This window comes from Chiloscyllium punctatum, chromosome 1, assembly GCF_047496795.1.
Source record: "Chiloscyllium punctatum isolate Juve2018m chromosome 1, sChiPun1.3, whole genome shotgun sequence".
NCBI classification, from domain to species: Eukaryota; Metazoa; Chordata; class Chondrichthyes; order Orectolobiformes; family Hemiscylliidae; genus Chiloscyllium; species Chiloscyllium punctatum.
In genome coordinates, this window is record NC_092739.1 from 9,484,498 (window position 1) to 9,509,880 (window position 25,383).

The 25,383-nt window shown below is 46.2% G+C and overlaps 1 protein-coding gene across 2 annotated transcripts in view; it reads right to left on the reverse strand.

The window, feature by feature from the left end:
- tmem184c (transmembrane protein 184C) overlaps positions 1 to 17,920 on the reverse strand; it is a 45,762-nt gene extending 27,842 nt beyond the window's left edge. Inside the window, exons 1-5 of one of the 2 annotated variants that reach the window (XM_072568394.1) lie at positions 17,842 to 17,920; positions 12,340 to 12,470; positions 12,189 to 12,225; positions 6,129 to 6,334; positions 1,383 to 1,457 (exon numbers count right to left, since the gene is read on the reverse strand). In XM_072568394.1, the coding sequence (XP_072424495.1) occupies positions 1,383 to 1,457; positions 6,129 to 6,334; positions 12,189 to 12,225; positions 12,340 to 12,422 (401 nt within the window). In that variant the 5' untranslated portion in view covers positions 12,423 to 12,470; positions 17,842 to 17,920. Of the gene's footprint in view, positions 1 to 1,382; positions 1,458 to 6,128; positions 6,335 to 12,188; positions 12,226 to 12,339; positions 12,471 to 16,323; positions 17,306 to 17,841 lie in introns of those variants that run through there. The other variant, XM_072568309.1, reaches the window with a different exon arrangement.
- Positions 17,921 to 25,383: the final 7,463 nt, after the last annotated feature.

Below are 25,383 nucleotides of genomic sequence, written 5' to 3' on the forward strand. Positions count from 1 at the left end.
ATTTATGTCCCCTTGTAACACTCTGTTGTACCCGAGGAAAAAGTTTCTGACTGTCTACTCTATCTATTCCTCTGATCATCTTATAAACCTCTATCAAGTCACCCCTCATCCTTCGCTGTTCCAATGAGAAAAGGCCTAGCACTCTCAACCTATCCTCGTACGACCTATTCTCCATTCCAGGCAATATCCTGGTAAATCTTCTCTGCCCCCTCTCCAAAGCGTCCACATCTTTCCTAAAATGAGGCGACCAGAACTGCACACAGTACTCCAACTGTGGCCTAACCAAGGTCCTGTACAGCTGCAACTTCACGACTCTTGAATTAAATCCCTCTGCTAATGAACGCTAATACACCATAGGCCTTCTTACAAGCTCTATCCACCTGAGAGGCAACTTTCAAGAGAGCTATGAGAACATAGACCCCAAGATCCCTCTGCTCCTCCACCTTACTAAGAACCCTACCGTTAACCCTGTATTCCACATTCTTATTTGTCCTTCCAAAATGGACAACCTCACACTTGACAGGGTTGAACTCCATCTGCCACTCCTCAGCCCAGCTCTGCATCATATCTAAGTCCCTCTGCAGCCGACAACAGCCCTCCTCACTATCCACAACTCCACCAATCTTCGTATCATCTGCAAATTTACTGACCCACCCTTCGACTCCCTCTTCCAAGTCATTAATAAAAATTACAAACAGCAGAGGACCCAGAACTGATCCCTGCGGAACTCCACTTGTAACTGGGCTCCAGGCTGAATATTTACCATCTATCACCACTCTCTGACTTCGACCGGTTAGCCAGTTCTCTATCCAACTGGCCAAATTTCCCTCTATCCCATGCCTCCTGACTTTCCGCATAAGCCTACCATGGGGAACCTTATCAAATGCCTTGCTAAAATCTATGTACACTACATCCACTGCTCTACCCTCTTCTGCTGGGACTTGTGGTTTCAACATGAAAGGGGTTTGTGATGTGATGCTTTCTGTAACCCAAGGTTATAGGAAAGACAATGGGTTAAGTTTTATGTGGCTCAGTAGAATTTACTAAGAAAACAGGAGGAATAATTAATCTCTTAAGAATATGAAAATGAAAGCAATGTTCCATGAATTGGTGTGTTCAGCTGGAGCTGTGCAGTAGACCGAAGAGGTAGAAAGATTAAAGTTGGATTGCTTGGGCAGCGATGGGACGGTTGTACAAAGGCAAAAACAGTGATGCTGAGCCAAATAGGCAACCTGCATTAGTTACCCCCAATAAAGAGACAATACTCTGAGCAATCAAATGCAGCATGTTAAGAGATTGTAGAAAATACTGATGGTTGCAAATGTTGGAGTCCCTCAGAACTGATATGTTTGCACTTAATACTCTGAAACAATATTACTTACAATGCAATTATGGTTGTAAATGGTCTAACAACAGTGTACTGCAAAACTCCAAGCTTGCATCTGAACAGCAACACCCTGCCAAAAGAAAACACAAGCCAGAGAATTACCACAATTAGCATACGCATGTAACAATATTTAGAAGGTTCTGAAACAGGAAGTAATGGGAAATGCTATTGAATATTTCAGTGAAATGACAGTGAAACATAGTAACATTGACATTCTGAATAAAGGTGAAACCTGAAAATTGAATGTGTAATTGTTGTCATTCTTACATAGACACTTACATCTATAGCATGAGCCAGTTAAAATGCAACCAAGGTTGTTATTATATAATCCACAAATGCCTTATTTCTTATGAATAAGATACACAATTTTTTTTCCCTGTGTATGGAACTAATGAACAACAGAAAATATACAACAGGGCAATACTTCAGATCAAATACAGGATATTTCTCAATGATGTATTTTGTATAGGTCTACGCATAGATTGTCTTCAGGTTAAAATGGCAGTTCAGAGCAATGAAAAAAATATAAGAACAAGCTATTTTAGATTATGGGATAAAACAAAGAATTGCAAATGCTGTAAGTCTGCAACAAAAACAGAAATTGCTAGAGAAATTCACAGATCTGCTTTCTCTGCACAGAGGTGACCAGAGTTAATGTATTGACTCTCCTTCAGAACTAGAATCAGACTCCTGAAGAAGGGTCATGGGACTCAGAAGTGTTAAGTCTGCTTTCTCTTTGGAGATACTGCAGATCTGCCAAATACGTCCAGCAAGTCCTGTCTTAGGTTTAGATTATGGGCTGTTGACAGATAGCAAGTTTTAATCTGATACAAGGTACAGATTGTGAATAGTTAATTCTGCCTCTTTTATCACAAATGGCACCTAGCCTATTAAGAATTTCCATCATTTTCTCTTATTTTCAGATTCCCAGGAGTCGAAGCATCTTGTTTTTAAGATGAGGACGTTAGGCAATCCAGAAGTACAAATAATGCACAAGGATTAAAATTTGTTTTTTAAAAAACAAATCTGAAAGCCAGATTGCAAACAATGCATTGCTAAGTATCTGGAAAAGATAAGCTAAAATTCAAAAATGCCAAATCACCATCAGCTATTCATGCTGAATTTTTGGAAACTGAACACTTACGACCTTAAAAGCACCGACATTGATATCTCAGGTATGATGCAAATTTATGTTGGAATAACTGATAAGAACAACACCAATATTTACAGAAATTTGCAAGACCATATCCCAGCTCAACATAGAGTCATAGGGATGCACAGCACAGAAACAGACCCTTCCATCCAACCCGCCCACGCCGACTAGATATCCCAATTCAATCTGGTCCCACTTGCCAGCACCCGGCCAATATCCTTCCAAACCCTTCCTATTCATATACCCATCCAAATGCCTCTTAAAATGTTGCAATTGTACCAGCCTCCACCACTTCCTCTGGCAGCTCATTCCATACATGTACCGTCCTCTGCGTGAAACAGTTACCACTTAGGTCCCTTTTATATCTTGCCCCTCTCACCCTAAACCTATACCCTCTAGTTCTGGAGAGAGACTTTGTATATTGATCCTATCCATGCCCCTCATGATTTTATAAACCTCTATAAGGTCACCCCTCAGCTTCCAATGCTCCCCAGAATACAGTCCACTGTCCACTGTCCACTATACCTCCAATTTTGGTGTCATCTGCAAATTTATTAACTATACCTCTTAAGTTCACATCCAAATCATTAATATCAATGATGAAAAGTAGTGGACCCAGCACCGATCCTTGTGGCATTCCACTGGTCACAGGCCTCCAGTCTGAAAAACAACCCTCCATCACCACCCTCTGTCTTCTACCTTTGAGCCAGTTCTGTATCCAAATGGCTAGTTCTCCCTGTATTCCGTGAGATCTAACCTTGCTAACCAGTCCCCCATGGGGAACTTTGTCGAACACCTTACTGAAGTCCATATATCTCACATCTACCGCTCTGTCCTCATCAAACCTCTTTGTAACTTCTTCAAAAAACTCAATCAAGTTTGTGAGACATGATTTCCCACACACAAAGCCATGTTGACTATCCCTAATCAGCCCTTGCCTTTCCAAATACATGTACATCCTGTCCCTCAGGATTCCCTCCAACAATTTGCCCACCACCGAGGTCAGACTCACTGGTCTATAGTTCCATGGCTTGTCTTTACCATCCTTCTTAAACAGTGGCACCATGTCAGCCAACCTCCAGTCTTCCAGCACCTCACCTGTGACTATTGATGATACAAATATCTCAGCAAGGGGCGCAGCAACCACTCCCCTAGCTTCCCACAAGGTACACCTACATAATTCGGACATTCATTGTGTCTGCATTCGCACTTTGGAAGAGTTCTGCAGGTGGTCTCCAATCCTGCTTCTTTCCCTTAGCTCTTCAAACATTTACTGGTTGAGCTTTTTGAGGGCTGCAATTGAATTTGCTACATCATTTCTTGACGCATTGTATTCCACATCATATCTTATAGCTTAGTTTATTCTCATTGGCAAATGAATCAGAGGCAATTATCTTACATTTTTCACCTTCACTTATCAGTGTCTCTTAACTTACACAATCAAAATAGGTCATAATTTTAACACTACTCTCCACCTCCTCTCAACCTTTCCTGTTTTCAAGAAAACAACTTTGAGCTTTCAGTCACTTAATGTTACAAAGTCGCTCATCTATGGCACCATTGCAGCAAATGCCTTCTACACCCTTTGAAGGCTTGTCATCTTTCCGAAAAGATGAGATACCTAGAACTGAAAAAAACTCTCCTGATGAGACTGGACAGGTGTCGATAAGGTTTTGTGCTCTATGCACAAAGCCAAGGATCCTATTTTTAAGAAAAAAGATATCTTCTCAACTGTATAACTACTGTACTGACATTCAATTAGTGACAAACCTCCTAAATCTACTAAATTGAAGTTGTCAAAAAAAGAAAGTGATTTTCACTCTGGTTTCATATTTAGTTGTGAAGTATAGTCATTCTCATACCATGTGGAATAAGATCCCCCAAAAAATGAAATGAAATAAAATCTAAATCGTGTGTTTTTATTTTAAAGTGATAATGGTTCGGAAGAACAATGGGAAAACTCACCAGTTTTTTTTAAAAATGGGTCAACTGTGATCTCAGATTACATGCTCACATTTGGAGATAAACACACAAATGTCTGCCTCATCTAACACACCACATGAAAACGTTGGGGAAAATCTAATTTGTTGTATCAATTCCCATCACAGAGCATTCCCCAGTCACAGACTCCAATCCTATTACTGGCCAATGTCCGAGGCTGGATCAGACCATTTGCAAGCTTATCATACTTCACCCTTAAATAAGCGGTCGATCACAAAGAGAGCCAATTTCAACTTAGGTATCAATAGCTGTCTCCATTCCTGCTTCGTCTCCTGTAGAAACCTCCAATCGCGTTGAGAAAAAGGTTACTAAACACTTCTAGGTCCCATACAGTCAGGAAAGGGGGAAGTTATAATAGGGGCGCTTTTTGTGTCTGTCTTGTTCACTAAAACGTGGGGGAAACAGGGTATAGTGAGGAACTGAAGGAAATCAGTACTAGTAAAGAAATGGTGTTGGAAAAATTGATGGAATTAAAGGCCTATTAATCTCTAGGACCTAATAATACATCCCAACATAATTAATAAGTGTCCTGAGAAATAATAGATGCATTACTGATCATCTTTCAAGATTCTACAGATTCTGGAACAGCTCTTCTGGATGGAGGATAGGAGCATGACATCGACATTAAAAATAAACAGAGAGAAGGGAAACAAAGGACTCCAGACAGAATATCCTGCCATTAGTAGGGAAATTGCTGGAGTTAAAAATTTAATAGCACACCATGTGGAAAGGAGTGACAGGATCAGACAGAGTCAGCAGGGGTTTACAGAAGGTAAATTATGATCGAATGTTAAGAGGATCCAACTAGTAGTACTGATAATGGAGAAACTGTGGACTTAACTTAATTGGAATTTCAGAAGTCTTTGGATAAGGTCCCACATGCAAGGTTGGAGGTAGTATACTGACATGGATAGAGAACTGGCCAGCAGACAGGAAACAGTGAGGAGGAGCAAACAGTATTTTTTCATGCAGCCTGCTGTGATTAGTGTAGCACTACGGGGAGCAGTGCTCGAATCCCAGCAACTCTGATTTAGACGAGGGAACTAAGTGTAATATTTGCAGATGGCAAAGCTGGATGAGAACAGTGTGGGGACAGTGTGATTTGGACAAATTGATTTAATGGGCAAATGCATAACAGATGAAATGTAATGTGGATAAATGTGAAATTATGGTACTTTACAACATTTAAGAGGCATTTGGATGGGTATATGAATAGGAAGGGCTTGGAGGGATATGGGCTGGGTGCTGGTAGGTGGGACTAGATTAGGTCGGGGTATCAGGTCAGCATGGACGGGTTGGACCGAAGGGTCTGTTTCCATGCTGTACATCTCTATGACTGTATGATGAATAGAGGCCTCTAGTAAACTGGTAAGTTGTTACATATTTTAAAATATTGCAAGGATCAAAGGTTTGGATTAAACCTAAATAGTTGAAAAGGATTAAAGCCAATATTTCCATGCAGGTGCAGCCATTAACACAGGTCAGGAGCAAGCGCTTTATGTTTAAATCGTGTAAAACAACTTAAACCTCGGCAGGAAAATTAGTTGCATTTGAACAACGTATGAACACTTGAACATTATTACTTACTCGCCCATGTGCCAAGAGGGGCAGCAGCAGAGAGGAGGTAGATGTTTCTGTTGATCCTTAGCTTCAAGCAGAATCACTAAATTTGGGTGCTGATATGTCAAATAGCTCAGTAGGAAGATCATGAAGTTATAGATGACATATGCTTCATAGCATTCTCGACACGTATCGACATATATTGCGATATGAGGATACTTCAAGGCTATCCACTGTTAAGTAAAGAGTGATATCATGTGAAAATAAGTAATTAAACACTGACATGCTATACAAATTTCAGATCAACTTCTGGAGTTAAACTGTTGCCTAATCCAGCATTCTGAATGGTATCTTTATTCACAAAAGGCCACCCCCAAACACCAAAGCAAAGTATTAAAAGAAAGAAGGAGCCTATCACAAATCAGACAGGGAACATGCAGTACATACCAATCATCTTCTGTGCGGACATCTTCGATACATAGAATACTTACAGCACAAGAGGCCATACAACTCTGAGACTGCAGTGGCCACAACAATTTCCAGCCTAATCCCAATTTTCACTGCTTGGTACATAGCCCTGTGGGTTACAGCACTTCAGATGCACAATTATGCTACACTGGAATGTTGCTGCACTACGGCATAAGTTGAAGGAACTTAACATTCTTGGAGGCCTGTTTCACTGAAGAAAGTTAAAGACAGAATCACAAGAGACCAGAAAAGCTTAAAGAGAGGTTCAAGGTTCATAAACAATGTCCGTGGTAGCAGATGGACTAAGAACGGTAGGGGGTGAATAGTGAAGATAAAGTAGGAAGCTCAGCTCTGCGTTCAGTAGGACATCAAGTTAGTTTACAGTCTAGTTCAACCAAATGTCACCACCACAGAGTGAACTGGTCGTCAGGACTTAGAATAAATTACAGGGGTCAGAGACGATGGCTTTAGTTATTTTAATTTATCAAATGGGGAACACACAGCTCAACTAAAATCAGACAAATAAACTGACATCAGGTCAGTATAGGTGAATAGATGGCCTCCAAAACTAGATTGTAAGCAAGAGGGTGTTGCCATTGAACTGGAGAATAGAAGTGTTGCAGGGAGATAATGTTGCAAACTACCTCCCTACAACCTTTAAAGCAAACAGACACTGCACCTTGATCTTTAGTGCTTTGATTTGGGCCAAAACATTAACTGAAAAGATTTAAACATGAACATCAAGATGGATTCTGGAGGTCACATGATTAAGAACGTGAGGGGAAAGGGAGGTTAGAGTTTATGAGAGTGTTGATAAGATTTTGAAGAGGTGATAAAGATAGTTTTTTATAAAACGAAGGACACAAATGTCAACAGCAGCTAATCATGTACAATGTTATCTACAAGTTTGAGCATGAGGGAAAACAGAATCAACAGTTTTAATGAAAAGAGAGAGTTTAAACAACAAAAAAAAAATCAGGAGGTAAATTTGTTAACAAGAAGCTCCGTGATGGGGCTTGAATGAGATGTGAGAGACACTAGAAAAATGTATCTTTTTAGGGGTAAGGCTGTGGGGTTAAATTTGCAAAACTTTTTTTGGCAAAAGGAAAATGAGAATGCCGAATAAAAACTGAAAGAACTGCAAATGCTGTAAATCAGAAGCAAAAACCGAAGTTGCTGGAAAAGCTCAGTCGCTCTGGCAGCAGCTTCCTGTTTACAGATGCTGCCAGACCTGCTGAGCTTTTGCAGCAACTTCGGTTTTTGTTTGAGAGCATGCTAAAGTCAGCTGAACAGTTGCTCTGTCACTGCTTTAAAAGTTGCCTCTGGTCTCCTTACATCTGCTGGTGGGGGTGGGGATTGTTCAAGACAGCAGTTACAGAGAAAGTAAGGCACAGGTTATCTTTGTTCCAAAAGATCTTTCGGAGAACTGAGTGGTTTTCACAAAGGACTACAATCTAGATAAATCTGATGATGAAACAAACGGGAAGAATAAGGTGACACAGTAGTTAGCACTGCTGCTTCACAGCACCAGGGACCTGGGTTCAATTCCACCCTCGGGTTACTTGTGTGTGGAGTTTGCACATTTTCCCCGTGTGAGAGTGGGCTTCCATTAGGTGTTCTGGTTTCCTCCCAAAGATGTGCAGGCTAGGTGGGTTAGCCCTGGGAATTACAAGGCTAGGGTAGGGGGTGGAGCTGGGTGCGATGCCTTTCAGAGGGTTGGCATGGGCTGAATGGCCTGCTTCCACACTGCAAGGATTCAAAGTTCTAATGAATTAAGGTTAAGGACAAGTAGCTGAAAGGAACAGAGTAGTTGAACTGCTGCTAATCTCTCTAGGATAGACAGTTAACAGGTTGGAAGATGTGCTGCTGCCCCAGCTGGAACTACTCCAACCAGGTCAGTCTTGTGCCATCCTCATATATGCTGTGGGAGTTATTGGCAACTGCTCGAAAACATCTATCATGCAATTACACCGAGGTTGATCATCTTTCTGTGGCCCTCTGCTTTATGTTCTACAACAGATTGCCGTAGTTTTTTAAGCTCTGACCAAGTGGCTAAAAAAATTGGCATTTTCTTTACTGGGTGTCACTTTGTTCATTTTGATCTTGCAATTTCAAGCACTTATAGTCTATATTTTGAATTTTAAACATAGATTTTAGCATCCATACTTCAAAGATGCCTTTTTTTTTCTACAGATCTTTAGAGTCTGGGCTTTGGCAATTATATGTAAGTAGACTGAATGCTCATAACCTTGACTCTGCTGCTCCTCGGATGCTGTCTGCCTGGCTGCGCTTTTCCAGCACCACAATCTTTGACTCTCTTAACACTGGAGATGATTTTTTAAAAACTATATATGAGAATACACAGCTGTCTTCACGTGAAAGTATTATTTTCTTTCCTGTCTTGTTACCACTCTTTATTGCAGCACTTGGAAATCAACAAATATGTGCAACTTCACATTAAGCCTTTGAAGTGGTAACAGGATGTGATTTGCTGCAATGAAACCACTGGAGTTCCTCTGGTATCACAATCCTGAACAAGTGGGTAAAATGATTAAATTTAGAGCCAAGGGTTTGCAGATCAAAAGCAAGAAGCATTTTTAATCACTAAAAAAAGAGAGTAAACATGCAACACATACCCCAAACAGATGTTAGGTCAATTGGGATTGACAGATTTTTCCTGGATATGGATATTAAGGGATATGAACCAGAGATCGAGAGTGTGGTGCTGGAACAGCACAATAGATCAGGTACCATCCAAGCAGCAGGAGAATCAACATTTCAGGCATAAGCCCTTCATTAGGAATGAGGCTTGTGGGCCAGGGCTGAGAGATATATGGGAGGGGGGTGGAGGTTGGTAGCTGAGAAAGTGATAGGTGGGTGAAGGTGAGAGAGAAGGTGATAGGTCAGAGGGGCAGTGATGGACAGGTTGACAGGGCAGTGTCGAGTTGGAGACTTGGGACTGGGATAATGTGGGAGATGGGGAAATGAGGAAGATGTTGAAATCCACACTTATCCCGTGTGGTTGCAGGGTTCCAAGACAGAATATGAGGTGTTCCTCCTCCTGGCGACGGGTGGTAAGGGTTTGGCGGTGGAGGAGGCCCAGGACCTGCATGTCCTTGATGGAGTGGGAGGGGGAAATTGAAGTATTCAGCCACATGGCAGTGGGATTGGTGGGTGCTGGTGTCCCAGACATGTTCTCTGAAACGATCTGCGAGAAGGTATCCTGTGTCCCTGATGTGCGAGAAGGCGTCCTGTCTCCTCGATGTATGAATATGTAGCACAGATACACAGCAGCTATAATCTAACTGAATGATTGAATAACTTGTGTGTACCATAGCAATACAGACACACAATATCACATGACAAAGACCAAAACTTAATTTTTTTAAAAATAAAGGTTAGCCTGTTTTGTTAATTCTTCAATGATCTCGATAACTAAAATAGGGAGAAAGGGCCTGAGAGAGGGCAGTGCTGGATTTTCCATTCTGACAAACAAATTCCTGTAAACTGACCTCGGAATTTCTACCGGAATGTTAAGATTCATGGTTCAGAAGTGTGCGCGCTCAGGACACTATTCAAGAATTTGATATGGTAATAAAATATCCTATAATTACCAGAATAGAAATGCTTTATAAAGATGACCAGGCTCACTACTTCACAAACAACAATAAACAGGAACAGTCAGGAGTTAGCTTTCACTTCAGTTGATCCAAATAACAGCCACGCCTAAGGATACCAGCCGCAACAAATATTAACATGTTTTTGCTTGTTCTTGTATTTTATCAATTCTTTGTGACACATTCATATCCAGTTTCTGGATTATTGGCTACACTCTGATCACATTGATTTCCAATCAGGGTTTTTTTTAAAAAAAAAATGCCTTATAAATGTCAAACATTTAATTTGTTGATGAAAACTACAGAGAGTGTTATTGAATGATCACAAAGAAAATATTACTTCAGCACACCCAATGATTTTATCTCAGTTCGACCTATCATATACACTGTACTATAAAAAGGTTAGATGCGTACATCAGGTCACTTTCAAACCTAACCATTAACGTTTTTGAAGAAATGCGCATATGTATGCTGTAACATTAAAAGGGAGCTACATGGAGTTCTCCAAATGGGGAATAATAAAACGTAGCTGTTTTGTTTTGTTTCAATTATGCCCAAAACTCTCAAATTTTTAACTCAGGGATCTTTCCACAGTAAACGGTGATGAGACCACATGGATGTGGTTACATATTAAAATGCAGGTTACTCTGGGTTGATTGTTTGTGAAAACAACCTTCAAGATCTTGGGTTGAAATCAGTAAATGAATCCACAGAGCTAAATTCATGTCTTTCTTTAATGCTATTATCAAAATTGTCTTTTTATTTTTTTTTAAAAAGCTGTGAACTGAAACGACAAAGAACTGTATTAAACCAAGTATTTACAAGAACGATTGCTTGCTTTGAATGCAAGGAATTTGATAACGGTGTAAGCCTCATTTGTGTGGCTGCTCCATTACAAGTGAAGCTGACTGATAATTGGTTCTCAGATCACAAACCGATGACAAAAGGTCCTCTGCCTGCCAACAACTCGATTGGTTGTCAAGTAACTGAACAGCTGGGTTGTGCAAAAGGAGAAACAAAACTTTAGAAAAGAAACGAGCAGACCTACAGTAGCCAATAATACTCTTGGCTCTCTTAGCAAGGCACTTTAAAACTGAGAAAAACCAGTATATCTATTGTGCAGTCGATGGTCCAAATTGTGACTTTCAACTGGATATATCAGAAACCTTGTTTGGGAATTTTGCATATTTCTTCTGGAATAGAAATAATGTGACAACTGTAGGAATGGCAGGACTCGATTTCCCGCATGCTCCCCAAGTCATGACAGTATCAATTTCTTAAACATACAATTATTAGGTCTTTACACTCAGCATTTAAAAAAAAAATCACTTACTTTCTAATCAATTTGTTCAGGTATTACACACTTCTCGACCACGTGGGACTTGAACTGAGACCTCTTGGTCCAAAGGCAGGGACATTATCACTACAGCACAAGAGGGCCAGAGCAAACATGTCCTTCATCTCTGGGTAATCTCAAACCATCACCTTTCCAGTTAGCAGGTGAATATACGGACCCATAAAACAAATGTGAAAAATGAAAATAGAAGAAACAGCTACTCCGTCAGCAACTATAACACAAGGACTAAGAACATAAGATATAGGTGGTGTGGGCCATTTGGCAGACTGGATTGTGGCCTTAACTCCACTTTCCTGCCTGGACCAGAAACTCTCATCTCCCTTGTTGATCAAAACTCTGTTGAACTCAGCCTTAATGATTCAATGATTTAACCTCTGAACGCACCCTGGGGAAGAGAACAGCAAATACTAATAACTCCAAAGAAGAAATTCTTTTTTATTTCTGTCATAAATGGGAGATCCTTTATTTTGAAACTTTGCCTCCTAACTCTGCACTCCTGATATGAGGGAGACATTATAGTAACATTTTCCGTGGTACGAGACACTCCACAAGTCAGTATTCGGCTAATTGTCTGGTACATGAAAATATAATTTAATTTAGTGTTCATAACAACACAAGTTATTCATAACTGTAAAATCAACTTACACTGTCTAAACTGTAAATTGGAACCATCCATAGGATCCTGTAGTCAGAAAATTGACAGTAAATTAGGATTTCTAAATATTTTGCATTTACAGATTTTTTTTTTTAACATGAAAAGTTGATTAATTTTAAAAGCAAAAGATACGATAAATACCTTATTATTGGTTTCTGTAATTCTGGCTGAGTGTAATGCACTAGGTGCTGCAAGATACCCCAAAGTGATATTGGAATTGTCATAAACACAAAAATTCCAGCAGTGAACCACGCTTTATTATGAGTTCCCACCTGCATTAAAAAAAAAGAAACAAAACTTTTGTGGAAACAAAGTAATGTATTCAAGTTGCAGTTTTGTTACTGCAATTAAGCCACAGTAAAATCTGATTTAGTCAAATGGTCAGAAAGACATATTTATTTTTGAAACTAACAATGACCGCATTACAAGAAGATCTTTCCTCGCATTATCCAACTATATTACTGTGGCTGGCAGTTGAATACGGTACATCAGACAAACTGCTATGTTAAGTGGGCATATTACTGTTGAATTAATAACTGTTAAAATACTGACAGTTTGAATTTATGCCTACACACTTTGTCAACGTTTCCAATGACATATTCTTACCCCCCATTTGATTAATCATAGAATCTCTATAGTGTGGAAACAGACCCTCCGGCCCAACAAGTTCACACTAACCCTCCAAAAAGTAACCCACCCAGACCTATCCCCTACCCTATAATTCTACATTTTACCTCTGATTTATGCACCTAACCTACACATCCCTGAACACGATAGCCAATTCACCTAACCTGTACATCTTTGGACTGTGGGAGGAAACCGGAGCACCCAGAGGAAACCTATGCACACATGGGGAGAATGTGCAAACTCAACACAGAGTCATCTGAGGCTGGAATCGAACCCAGGTCCCTGGCGCTGTGAGGCAGCAGTGCTAACCACTGAGCCACTGTGCTGCCTCGATTGGATTGAGTTTATTGATGAGGTAACATAATTGGTAGTCAATGTGAGGCACTTTATGAGATGGCCATGAATCTCTAAGAGGTTTGAGAAGTGCTACAAAAACAAATTTGAAATTCATGGAATAAAAAGGACATTGGAGATATGAAGGTAAAATTGACTGAATCACAAAAAAGCAAAAAGGTAGCAATGAATGATTCTTTCTTGAATTGGAGGGACATGCACAGTGGGGTTCTCCAGGAGTCTGCATTGGAACAATGCTGTTCCTGAGTTCCACCAGATTAATGACATTTACAAGTTCGCTGGTGACACCACCATAGCCAGTCAAATCTCAGATGGCGACAAAACAGACTACAGACGGGAGGTGGAAAACCTGGAAAAATGGTGCACTGAGAACAACCTAGCTCTCAATGCTGGCAAAACCAAGAAACTCATTATTGACTTTCGGCGGGATGTTACTCATGCCCCCGACACATTAACAGCACAGAGGTGGAAGAAGGGAAGAGTGCCAAGCTCCGGGGAGTGGTCATCCACAACAAGCTTTCTTGGACTCTTCATGTGGACGCACTGGTTACAAAGGCCCAACAACGTCTCTTCTTCCTCAGGCAGCTGAGGAAATTTGGCATGATGGTGAATACCCTTGCCAACTTTTATAGGTGCACCATTGAGAGCGTTCTGTCTGGATGTATCACCACCTGGTATGGCAACTGTACCATTCAAGATTGGAGACGGTTACAGAGAGTGGTGAACTCGGCCTGGATAATCAAAAAAGGCCAACTTCCCATCTACAGAATCCATCTAGCAGGCCCGCTGTAAAGGAAAGGTCACCAGCATTCTCAAAGATCCATCCCACCCTGGCAATGTTTTTCTACAACCTCTACCGTTGGGGAGAATGTACAGAAGCCTGAACACACGCACCAGCCGGTTTCGTAACAGTTTCTACCCTACTGCTGGTTGAATACTGAATGGACTCTCAAACTCTTAACATTCGCTTGGACCTGTGTTTTGGTGTTGCTGCTTTTCACCTATTATTTACTATCCATGCTACTTAACTCTGTGATCTGCCTGTATTGCTCGCAGGACAAAGCTTTTCACTGTGCCTCGGTACAGGTGACAATAAATTCAATTCAATAATGACTGTGACTTTGGAGTAGAAGACAATTTTCATACATGAGTTAATATTGAGTCTGGTATAACTGAAGGTGGTTGTTCAGAAGAAATGTCTTTCTGGACTCAATATTTCTCACTCCACATGCTGTCACACCTGAGTTTCTCTAGTTTGAAGATGGCACGACATGCTCAGAAAGCAGTTAAAATGACAGAGAACCCAAAGATTTGTAATTAGTGTCACAGAATACTGTATAACACCAAGCCAATTATGAAGATTAGATTTTTTTTTAGATTAGATTACTTAGATTAGTTACAGTGTGGAAACAGGCCCTTCGGCCCAACAAGCCCACACCAACCCGCCGAAGCGCAACCCACCCATACCCCTACATTTACCCCTTACCTAACACTATGGGCAATTTAGCATGGCCAATTCACCTGACCTGCACATTTTTGGACTGTGGGAGGAAACCGGAGCACCCAGAGGAAACCCACGCAGACACGGGGAGAATGTGCAAACTCCACACAGTCAGTCGCCTGAGGCGGGAATTGAACCCAGGTCTCTGGCTCTGTGAGGCAGCAGTGCTAACCACTGTGCCACCGTGCCACCCTAAATTTTCTAAATTTAGGATTTTAGAATTTTCTAAAAAGGCAGGTTTGACCTCAATTGGAATACTACATTCAATTTTGGCCACTGAACTTCAGGAAGGACGCAAAAAGTTTAGATAGTGTGCAGGAAAGACGGAGAATTGTTACATAGATGAGGAACTTCATATGTGGACACATTGAAGATGGTGGAGTTAAAAACCTGGATACAGAGGGGATTCAACTTGGATGCAAAAGATCGTGAGAGGTTTAGATAGGTAAAAGAGAAACTGCCCCAACAACAGGAGGGTCAAGAACCGAAGGACTGAGATTTGATCTGATTGGTTCTTTTGCAAAAGGTGCCATGAAGGAAACTTTTTCTCCCCCCACACAGTTACAATGCACTGCTTGAAAGGGTGATATAGGCAGACTCAGTTTTGGCTTGCAAAATACAACTTAAGTGAAAGCATTTGGAGGGCCATGGGAGTAACATTAGATAAATTACAACCCCTAGCCCCAAGAAAGTTGACAGATTGAACTTCCTTCCTTCTATGTTATAACTATGCTGCAATTCTCAGTCACCATTATTTAAATAATGGAACTTTCCTAAATTGGTCTTGCAGGAGAAAAAGTGTTTCCAGACGGCCTTCTTGCCCTTTCCAATTGTCCATCAAGTAGAATGTCCCTTCCTTCCATGCTGAAATCCAAACGTACACTCTTCTCCAGTTTCCCAACTCATGAATATGTATCTGCCCCTTCCCAATCCTCATTTCTTTTCCATCAAACTCAATCCCGAAAATGAGCATGATTCTTCCTGCTCCTTACCCTTTCCTATTACCATGTATATCTTACATACTCTTAGCTCTAAGTCTCCACCTTGCTGCTTCTCAGCCAAAGTGCCAATGCTTTCCTTTCTGTCAATTCTCACCTCCCCCTCTCCTATCCTTGACCTGATTTCCATCTCTCCACAACTTGCTTTCATAAAAAAAAAGGAGAAAATAAGTTATTCCTGGATCTCTTCACAGCTTATGATCTGCAGCTCAAAATGTATCTACTACCTGTTACTCCCAGGTCTAGCATTCAAGAGTCAACTCCACAGAATACTGTCTTCACCACTACACTAACTTCTATCTAAAGGATTAGACAAAAAAAGTGCAATAGAAGAGAAAAAGGAAGCCTAGAAGTTGAAAGACATAAGATGGGAGAGAAAAATACTCAGCTATGAAAGGAAGTGAAGTCTCCAATTTAACACGACCAATGTTCCAGAAGATCCATTAGTAGAAAGGAAATTTTAAAATAATTTAAAGAAAACCATGATGTTCTAAAACAAGAAGAGTACATTTGCCTGCAGGGGTTTCCACATGTGCAAATTAAAATAACAAACGATGCTATCCGGTGAAGGCTTCCTACTTAAACATTTCACCTTTCAAAAACAGAACTGCCTCACAGTGAAATAGAACAAGATTGTTATGATACCTCAGATTTTCGCAGCTCCCACACACAGAGAGGAACAGCAACCACAACACCTACAAGGTACAGGAAAACCACCAAAGGCCGGATCCACCGTCTCCAGTTGCCACAAGTGCATGGCATGATTCAAGGATACAAGTGTAATTCCCTCACCCAATGTACTTCGGTTGATCAGATCCTACTAGATCTGCATAGGTAGCCCAATTGTACACTTTCCCCAAGTATAAAAAAGTAATGGATGTCCTCATCACATATCCTCTAAATGAACTGGAATCTCATTACAATTAACATACAACAAGGGACATTCCATCTCCTGGACAGCTCATATGATGAGAAACCTGTTCCTTTTGGCACCCTGCCCCCTTGGACACCCCTCACTGCAATGGGCACCCTGCCCCTTGGACACCCTCACTGCAATGGGCACCCTGCCCCCTTGGACACCCCTCACTGCAATGGGCACCCTGCCCCTTGGACACCCTCACTGCAATGGGCACCCTGCCCCCTTGGACACCCCTCACTGCAATGGGCACCCTGCCCCTTGGACACCCCTCACTGCAATGGGCACCCTGCCCCTTGGACACCCTCACTGCAATGGGCACCCTGCCCCTTGGACACCCTCACTGCAATGGGCACCCTGCCCCCTTGGACACCCCTCACTGCAATGGGCACCCTGCCCCTTGGACACCCTCACTGCAATGGGCACCCTGCCCCCTTGGACACCCCTCACTGCAATGGGCACCCTGCCCCTTGGACACCCTCACTGCAATGGGCACCCTGCCCCCTTGGACACCCCTCACTGCAATGGGCACCCTGCCCCTTGGACACCCCTCACTGCAATGGGCACCCTGCCCCTTGGACACCCCTCACTGCAATGGGCACCCTGCCCCTTGGACACCCCTCACTGCAATGGGCACCCTGCCCCTTGGACACCCCTCACTGCAATGGGCACCCTGCCCCCTTGGACACCCCTCACTGCAATGGGCACCCTGGACCCCCTGTCGCCCTGACTCCCCCTGATCCCCTCTGACCCCGGACCCCCCCCGGATCCCCTGCCCCCCCCCGGATCCCCTGCCCCCCCCCGGACCCCCCCGGACCCTCTGACCCCCTGACCCCCCCGGACCCTCTGACCCCCCCGGACCCCCCCCCGGATCCCCTGCCGGTTACGGGTCGGGCTGTGGTGCTGACGGCTGCAGCCAGCTCCCTGTGTGTCCGCTGCGCCGAGGCCTTTCACAACAAACGGCCCGATTCTCTGACAGAGCCCGCTCTCGGTTCCAGCCGCTCGGTGTGAGTTATCCCGAAGACAGGGGCAGTGCCAGCGCCGATCGTGCTGCCCCGATCACAGTACACCCTCCCCGGGGGTGATGGATAAACCGGCGCCGCGGTGTAAACACTCCCCTCAGGCCTCAGGCCCAACCCCTGACAGGCCCCGCCCATGGCCCACTCCTATTGGTACACCACCGTCACGTGCGCCATCAATCCCCGCGGATTGTCTGGGCCTTCACTCAATCACGTGGTACCACCCACCGGAAGTAGTCACCTGGAGTGGTCCGGGGAGCGAATCGCTTACGTCAGGGGCCAGGTGAGAGCTCGAGCTCCACCCCAAGCCCCACCCCCAAACCCCACCTCCAACTCCGCCCCCAAACCCCACCTCCAACTCCGCCCCCAAACCCCACCTCCAACTCCGCCCCCAAACCCCACCTCCAACTCCGCCCCCAAACCCCACCCACAACTCCGCCCCCAAACCCCACCCACAACTCCGCCCCCAACCCCAAACCCCACCTCCAACTCCGCCCCCAACCCCAAACCCCACCTCCAACTCCGCCCCCAACCCCAAACCCCACCTCCAACTCCGCCCCCAACCCAAACCCCACCCCAACTCCGCCCCCAACCCCAAACTCCGCCCCCAACCCAAACCCCACCACCAACTCCGCCCCCAACACCAAAGTCCACCCCAACCCCAACCCCACCCCAACTCCGCCCCCTACCCCAAACCCCACCCACAACTCCGCCCGAACCCCAAACCCGCCACCAACTCTGCCCCAACCTCCAAACCCCACCCCCAACCACAAACCCCACTACCCAACTCTGCCCCAACCCCCAACCCCACCCCCAACCACAAACCCCACCCCCAACCCCAACTCCGCCCCAACCTCAAACCCCAACCCCAACTCCACCCCAACCCTAAACCCCACCCCCAACTCCACCCCAAACCACACTGCAAACTCCGCCCCAACCCCAAACCCCACCCCAACTCTCCCCCACCCCAAACCCCAACTCCGCCCCAACCCCAAACCCCACCCCAACTCTCCCCCACCCCAAACCCCAACCCCAACTCCGCCCCAACCCCAAACCCCACCCCAACTCTCCCCCACCCCAAACCCCAACCCCAACTCCGCCCCAAACCCAAACCCCACCCACAACCCCAACTCCACCCAAACCCCACCCCCAACTCCGCCCCAACCCCCAAACCCCACCCACAACCCCAACTCCGCCCCAACTCCAAACCCCACCCCAAACTCCGCCCCAACCCCCAAACCCCACCTACAACCGCCACTCCGCCCCAACCCCAATCCCCTCCCCAACTCCAAACCCCATCCCCAACCCTGCCCCCAACCCCAAACCCCACCCCCAACTCCGCCCCCAACCCCCAAATCCCACCCCAACCCCAACCCCGCTCCCAACCCCAAACCCCACCCACAACCCCAACTCCGCTCCCAACCCCAAACCCCACCCCAACTCTGCCCCAACCCCAAACCCCACCCCAAACCCAAACCCCACCCCAACTCCGCCCCCAACCCCAAACTCCACCCCCAAACCCAAACCCCACCACCAACTCCGCCCCCAACACCAAAGTCCACCCCAACCCCAACCCCACCCCAACTCCGCCCCCTACCCCAAACCCCACCCCAACTCCACCTCAACCCCAAACCCCACCCACAACTCCACCCCCAACCCCAAACCCCACCCCAACTCCGCCCGAACCCCAAACCCGCCACCAACTCTGCCCCAACCTCCAAACCCCACCCCAACCCCAAACCCCACTACCCAACTCTGCCCCAACCACCAACCCCACCCCCAACCACAAACCCCACCCCCAACCCCAACTCCGCCCCAACCTCAAACCCCAACCCCAACTCCACCCCAACCCTAAACCCCACCCCCAACTCCACCCCAAACCACACTGCAAACTCCGCCCCTACCCCAAACCCCACCCCAACTCTCCCCCACCCCAAACCCCAACCCCAACTCCGCCCCAACCCCAAACCCCACCCCAACTCTCCCCTACCCCAAACCCCAACCCCAACTCCGCCCCAACCCCAAACCCCACCCCAACTCTCCCCCACCCCAAACCCCAACCCCAACTCCGCCCCAAACCCAAACCCCACCCACAACCCCAACTCCACCCAAACCCCACCCCCAACTCCGCCCCAACCCCCAAACCCCACCCACAACCCCAACTCCGCCCCAACTCCAAACCCCACCCCAAACTCCGCCCCAACCCCCAAACCCCACCTACAACCGCCACTCCGCCCCAACCCCAATCCCCTCCCCAACTCCAAACCCCATCCCCAACCCTGCCCCCAACCCCAAACCCCACCCCCAACTCCGCCCCCAACCCCCAAATCCCACCCCAACCCCAACCCCGCTCCCAACCCCAAACCCCACCCACAACCCCAACTCCGCTCCCAACCCCAAACCCCACCCCAACTCTGCCCCAACCCCAAACCCCACCCCCAACCTCAACTCTGCCCCCAACCCCAAACCATACCCCCAACTCTGCCCCCAACCCAAACCCCACCCCTAGCTCTGCCCCCAACCCAAACCCCACCCCCAAGTCCGCCCCAACCCCAAACCCCACTCCTAGCCCTGCCCCCAACCCCACACCCAACTCCGTCCCAACCCCAAACCCCACCACCAACTCTGCACCCAACCCCAAACCCCATCCCCACCCCAACCCCAAATCCCACCCACACCCTCAAACCAACCCCAAACCCCACCCCACCCCCACCCCCAAACCCCACCCCCAAACCCCACCCCCAACACCAAACCCCACCCCCACCCCCAAACCCCACCCCAAACCCAGTCCCCACCCCCAAACCCCACCCTCTCCCCCAAACCCCACTCCCAAACCCAACCCCCAAACCCACCCCAAACCCCACCCCCATCCCTAACCCTACTTCAAACCCCACCCCAAACCCCATCCCCAACCCCCTCCCCAACACCACCCCCCATCCCCATCTCCAAACCCCACCCCCAACTCCACCCCATCATCCCTAACTCCACCCCATCCCCAACTCCACCCCCATCCCCAACTCTACCACCCATCCCCAACTCCACCCCCCATCCCCAACTCCACCCCCATCATCCCCAACTCCACCCCCATCCCAAACCCCTCCCCATTATCCCCAACTCCACCCCATCATCCCCAACTCCACCCCCATCCCAAACTCCACCCATCATCCCCAACTCCACCCCCATCCCCAACTCCACCCATCATCCCCAACTCCTCCCATCCCCAACTCCCCCATCCCCAACTCCACCACCCATCCCCAACTCCACCCCATCGGCCCAAACTCCACCCCCATCGGCCCCAACTCCACCCCCATCGTCCCCAACTCCACCCCCATCCCCAACTCCACCCCCCATCCCCAACTCCACCCCCATCCCCAACTCCACCCCATCAACCCCTACTCCTCCCATCCCCAACTCCACCCATCATCCCCAACTCCACCTGTCTTGAAATGCATAACGATGGATAACTCCCCAGGACCTGATCAGGTGTACCCTAGAACTCTGTGGGAAGCTAGAGAAGTGATTGCTGGGCCTCTTGCTGACATATTTGTATCATTGATAGTCACAGGTGAGATGCCGGAAGACTGGAGGTTGGCAAACATGGTGCCACTGTTTAAAAAGGGTGGTAAGGACAAGCCAGGGAACTATAGACCAGTGAGCATGATGTCAGTGGTGGGCAAGTTGTTGGAGGGAATCCTGAGGGACAGGATGTACATATATTTGGAAAGGCAAGGACTGATTAGGGATAGTCAACATGGCTTTGTGCGTGGGAAATCATGTCTCACAAAGAAGAAGTAACAAAGAGGTTTAATGAGGGCATGGCAGTAGATGTGATCTAAATGGACTTCAGTAAGGCGTTCACAAGGTTCCCCACGGGAGACTGATTAGCAAGGTTAGATCTCACGGAATACAGGGAGAACTAGTCATTTGGATACAGAACTGGCTCAAAGGTAGAAGACACAGGGTGGTGGTGGAGGGTTGTTTTTTCAGACTGGAGGCCTGTGACCAGTGGAGTGCCACAAGGATCGGTGCTAGGTCCTCTACTTTTTGTCATTTTTATAAATAATTTGGATGCAAGCATAAGAGGTACAGTTAGTAAGTTTGCAGATGACACCAAAATTGGAGGTGTAGTGGACAGCGAAGAGAGTTACCTCAGATTACAACAGGATCTGGACCAGATGGGCCAATGGGCTGAGAAGTGGCAGATGGAGTTTAATTCAGATAAATGCGAGGTGCTGCATTTTGGGAAAGCAAATCTTAGCAGGACTTACACACTTAATGGTAAGGTCCTAGGGAGTGTTGCTGAACAAAGAGACCTTGGAGTGCAGGTTCATAGCTCCTTGAAAGTCAAGTCACAGGTAGATAGGATAGTGAAGGCAGCGTTTGGTATGCTTTCCTTTATTGGTCAGAGTATTGAGTACAGGAGTTGGGAGGTCATGTTGCGGCTGTACAGGATATTGGTTAGGCCACTGTTGGAATATTGTGTGCAGTTCTGGTCTCCTTCCTATCGGAAAGATGTTGTGAAACTTGAAAGGATTCAGAAAAGATTTACAAGGATGTTGCCAGGGTTGGAGGATTTGAGCTACAGGGAGAGGCTGAACAGGTTGGGGCTGTTTTCCCTGGAAGCTGAGGGGTGCCCTTATAGAGGTTTACAAAATCATGAGGAGCATGGATAGGATAAATAGACAAAGTCTTTTCCCTGGGGTTTGGGAGTCCAGAACTAGAGGGCATAGGTTTAGGGTGAGAGGGGAAAGATAGAAAATTGACCTAAGGGGCAACATTTTCACGCAGTGGGTGGTATGTGCATGGAATGAAGTGGTGGAGGCTGGTACAATTGAAACATTTAAGAGGCATTTGGATGGGTATATGAATAGGAAGGGTTTGGAGGGATATGGGCTGGGTGCTGGCAGGTGGGACTAGATTGGGTTGGGATATCTGGTCGGCATGGATGGGTTGGACCGAAGGGTCCATTTCCATGCTATACATCTCTATGACTCCACCCCATTGTCAGCTCTACCTCAACTTCACCCCATCCCATCCCCAACTCCACCCCATTGTCAGCCCTACCCCAACTCCACCCCATTATCCCCAACTCCACCCCATCCCATCCCCAACTCCACCCCATTGTCAGCCCTACCCCAACTCCACCCCATTATCCCCAACTCCACCATCCCATCCCCAACTCCACCCCATTGTCAGCCCTACCCCAACTCCACCCCATTATCCCCAACTCCACCCCATTCCATCCCCAACTCCACCCCATTGTCAGCCCTACCCCAACTCCACCCCATCCCATCCCCAACTCCACCCCATTGTCAGCCCTACCCCAACTCCACCCCATTATCCCCAACTCCACCCCATCCCATCCCCAACTCCACCCCATTGTCAGCCCTACCCCAACTCCACCCCATCCCATCCCCAACTCCATCCCATTGTCAGCTCTGACTCAACTCCATCCTATTCCATCTCCAACTCCTCCCCATTGTCAGCTCTACCCCAATATTGAATGGTGGTGCAGGCTCAAAGGGCAGAATGGCCTACTCCTGCACCTATTGTCTATTGTCTAACTCCACCCCATCTCCAGCTGCATCTCCCCCCAGTCTCCACCCATCTCCAGCTGCTTTCCCCCCAATCTCCTCCCCTCCTCAACTCCATCTTTCCCCCAATCTCAACCTTTTCCCAGCTCTATCCCAACTCCACTCCAACCCCAGTTGCATCTCCCCCTAACTGCACCCCCATCCAATCTTCACCCCCCTCCCCAGCTCCATTTCAACTCTAACCTCATTTCCATCCCTACCCCCCATCCATAGTTCCATCTCCACCCCCAGCTCTACTCTCATCTTAACCACCATTACCAGCTCTACCCCTATCCAAGTCCACCACTACCCCAGCTCCACTCCCGTTCCATGCTTCATTCCCAATTCGGATACCAACTCCCATTGCCATTCCACCTCCACCCCAAACCTCACCCCAACTCCATGGCAGCACCCATTCTTAACCCCTTCCCCAGCTCCATCCCCAACACCAGCTGCACCCCATTACCTTCCTCAATTCTAGCTTCACTCCCCATTTCCACCTTCATCCTCAGCTCCATTTCAACCCCTAATCCCACCTCATAAGATCATAAGAGAAAGGAAATTGAGCATTTGACCCATCAAGTCTACTTCACCATTCAATCATGGCTGGTATGTTTCTCAAACCCATTCTCCTGCCTTCTCCCGTAACCCTTGATCCCCTTACTAATCAAGAACCTAGCCATCTATGTCTTAAATACACTCAATGACTTGGCCTCCACAGCCTTCTGTGGCTATGAGTTCCACAGATTTATCACCTTCTGACTGAAGAAATTCCTCCTCGTCTCGGTTCTAAAGCATTGTCTTTTTATTTTGAGGCTGTGTCCTTGGGTCCTCGTCTCTCCTACTAGTGGAAACATCTTCTCCACACCACTGCTGTCTGGCCTTTCAGATTCCTGTAAGTTTCAGTGAGGTTCCTGCATCCCCAAACTTCTAAACTCTGTTGAGTACAGATCCAGAGTCCTCAACCTCTCCTTATATGAGCAGCTTTTTATTCCCAGGATCATTCTTATAAATTTCAATCTTGACACCTTCCAATGCCAGGACATCCTGAGATGTGAGACCCAAAATTTCTCACAATATTCCAAATGTGGCCTGACTAAATTATTAGCAGTACATGTTTGCTTTTGTATTCTAGTCCTCTTGAAATTAATATTAACATTGTATTTGCCTTCCTAATTGCAAACTGAACCTGTTAACCTTAAGAGAATCCTGAACTGGATTACCCAAGTGCTTTGGTGCTTCAGATTTCAGAAACCATTCCCCGTTTAGAAAATAGTCTACACCTCTATTCTCCCCATCAAAGTGTATAACTTCACTCTTTCCCACATTGTATTCCATTGCCACTTGTTTTCTCACTCTCCTAACATGTCCATGTCCTTCTTTAGCCTGCCCGCTTCCTCAACACTACCTGTCCCTCCACCTATCTAAGTGTCATCTGCAAACCCCCACTGCCAGATCCACCCCCATTCCCAGCTTCATTTCCACCCCCATCTCCAACTCTGTCCCCGGTCCCATCCCTCGCTCCATCTCGATCCCCCTTCCCATCCTCATTCCCAGCTCCGTCTCAGCCCCCATCTCCATTCTTATTCCCAGCACCATCCCCATTCCCAGATCTGGTTCCAGCTCTAACCCCAGCTCCAGGCAGTGAAGGCACTTGGTTTGAGTGGATCATCAAAATCTGAAAATGTCAGTATCCTAGAACACCTGTTCCAATGTGACAGTGTCTGGTTTTAATTTAGCTGCAGTTTGTTAATCCTTTTCGATTGCTGCTTCTGAGATTAACAATGAGCTACGGGGTGTACTTTTGTTTGGATTTTGACTGACGTTTCAATAAAACTTGCACAGATTTTCCAGCCTTCCTGAAATGAGCTGTGCAACCCAAGGTAAGATGAATTACAAAAAGCAAGTAAATGCAGATTGGACATTAAATGTTAAATTTATTTCTCTTTCCACAGTTGCTGTTTGGCCTGCCAAAATGAATGGAATATATTTTCATGGGGCTCATATAAAGTCAGACATATGAGAAAACTAAATAGTTGGTGCTCATAACTGACATGGGAGAGGGTTACTGCAATTAAAGATCAGGATGGGTAGTGCCAATATCTCACAACCATATCTCCTTAGATTGGATGTCAAATGAGAAGTAAGATGACCACCAGCAGCAGTAAGTATGTGAATACAAAATATTTGGAGAGAT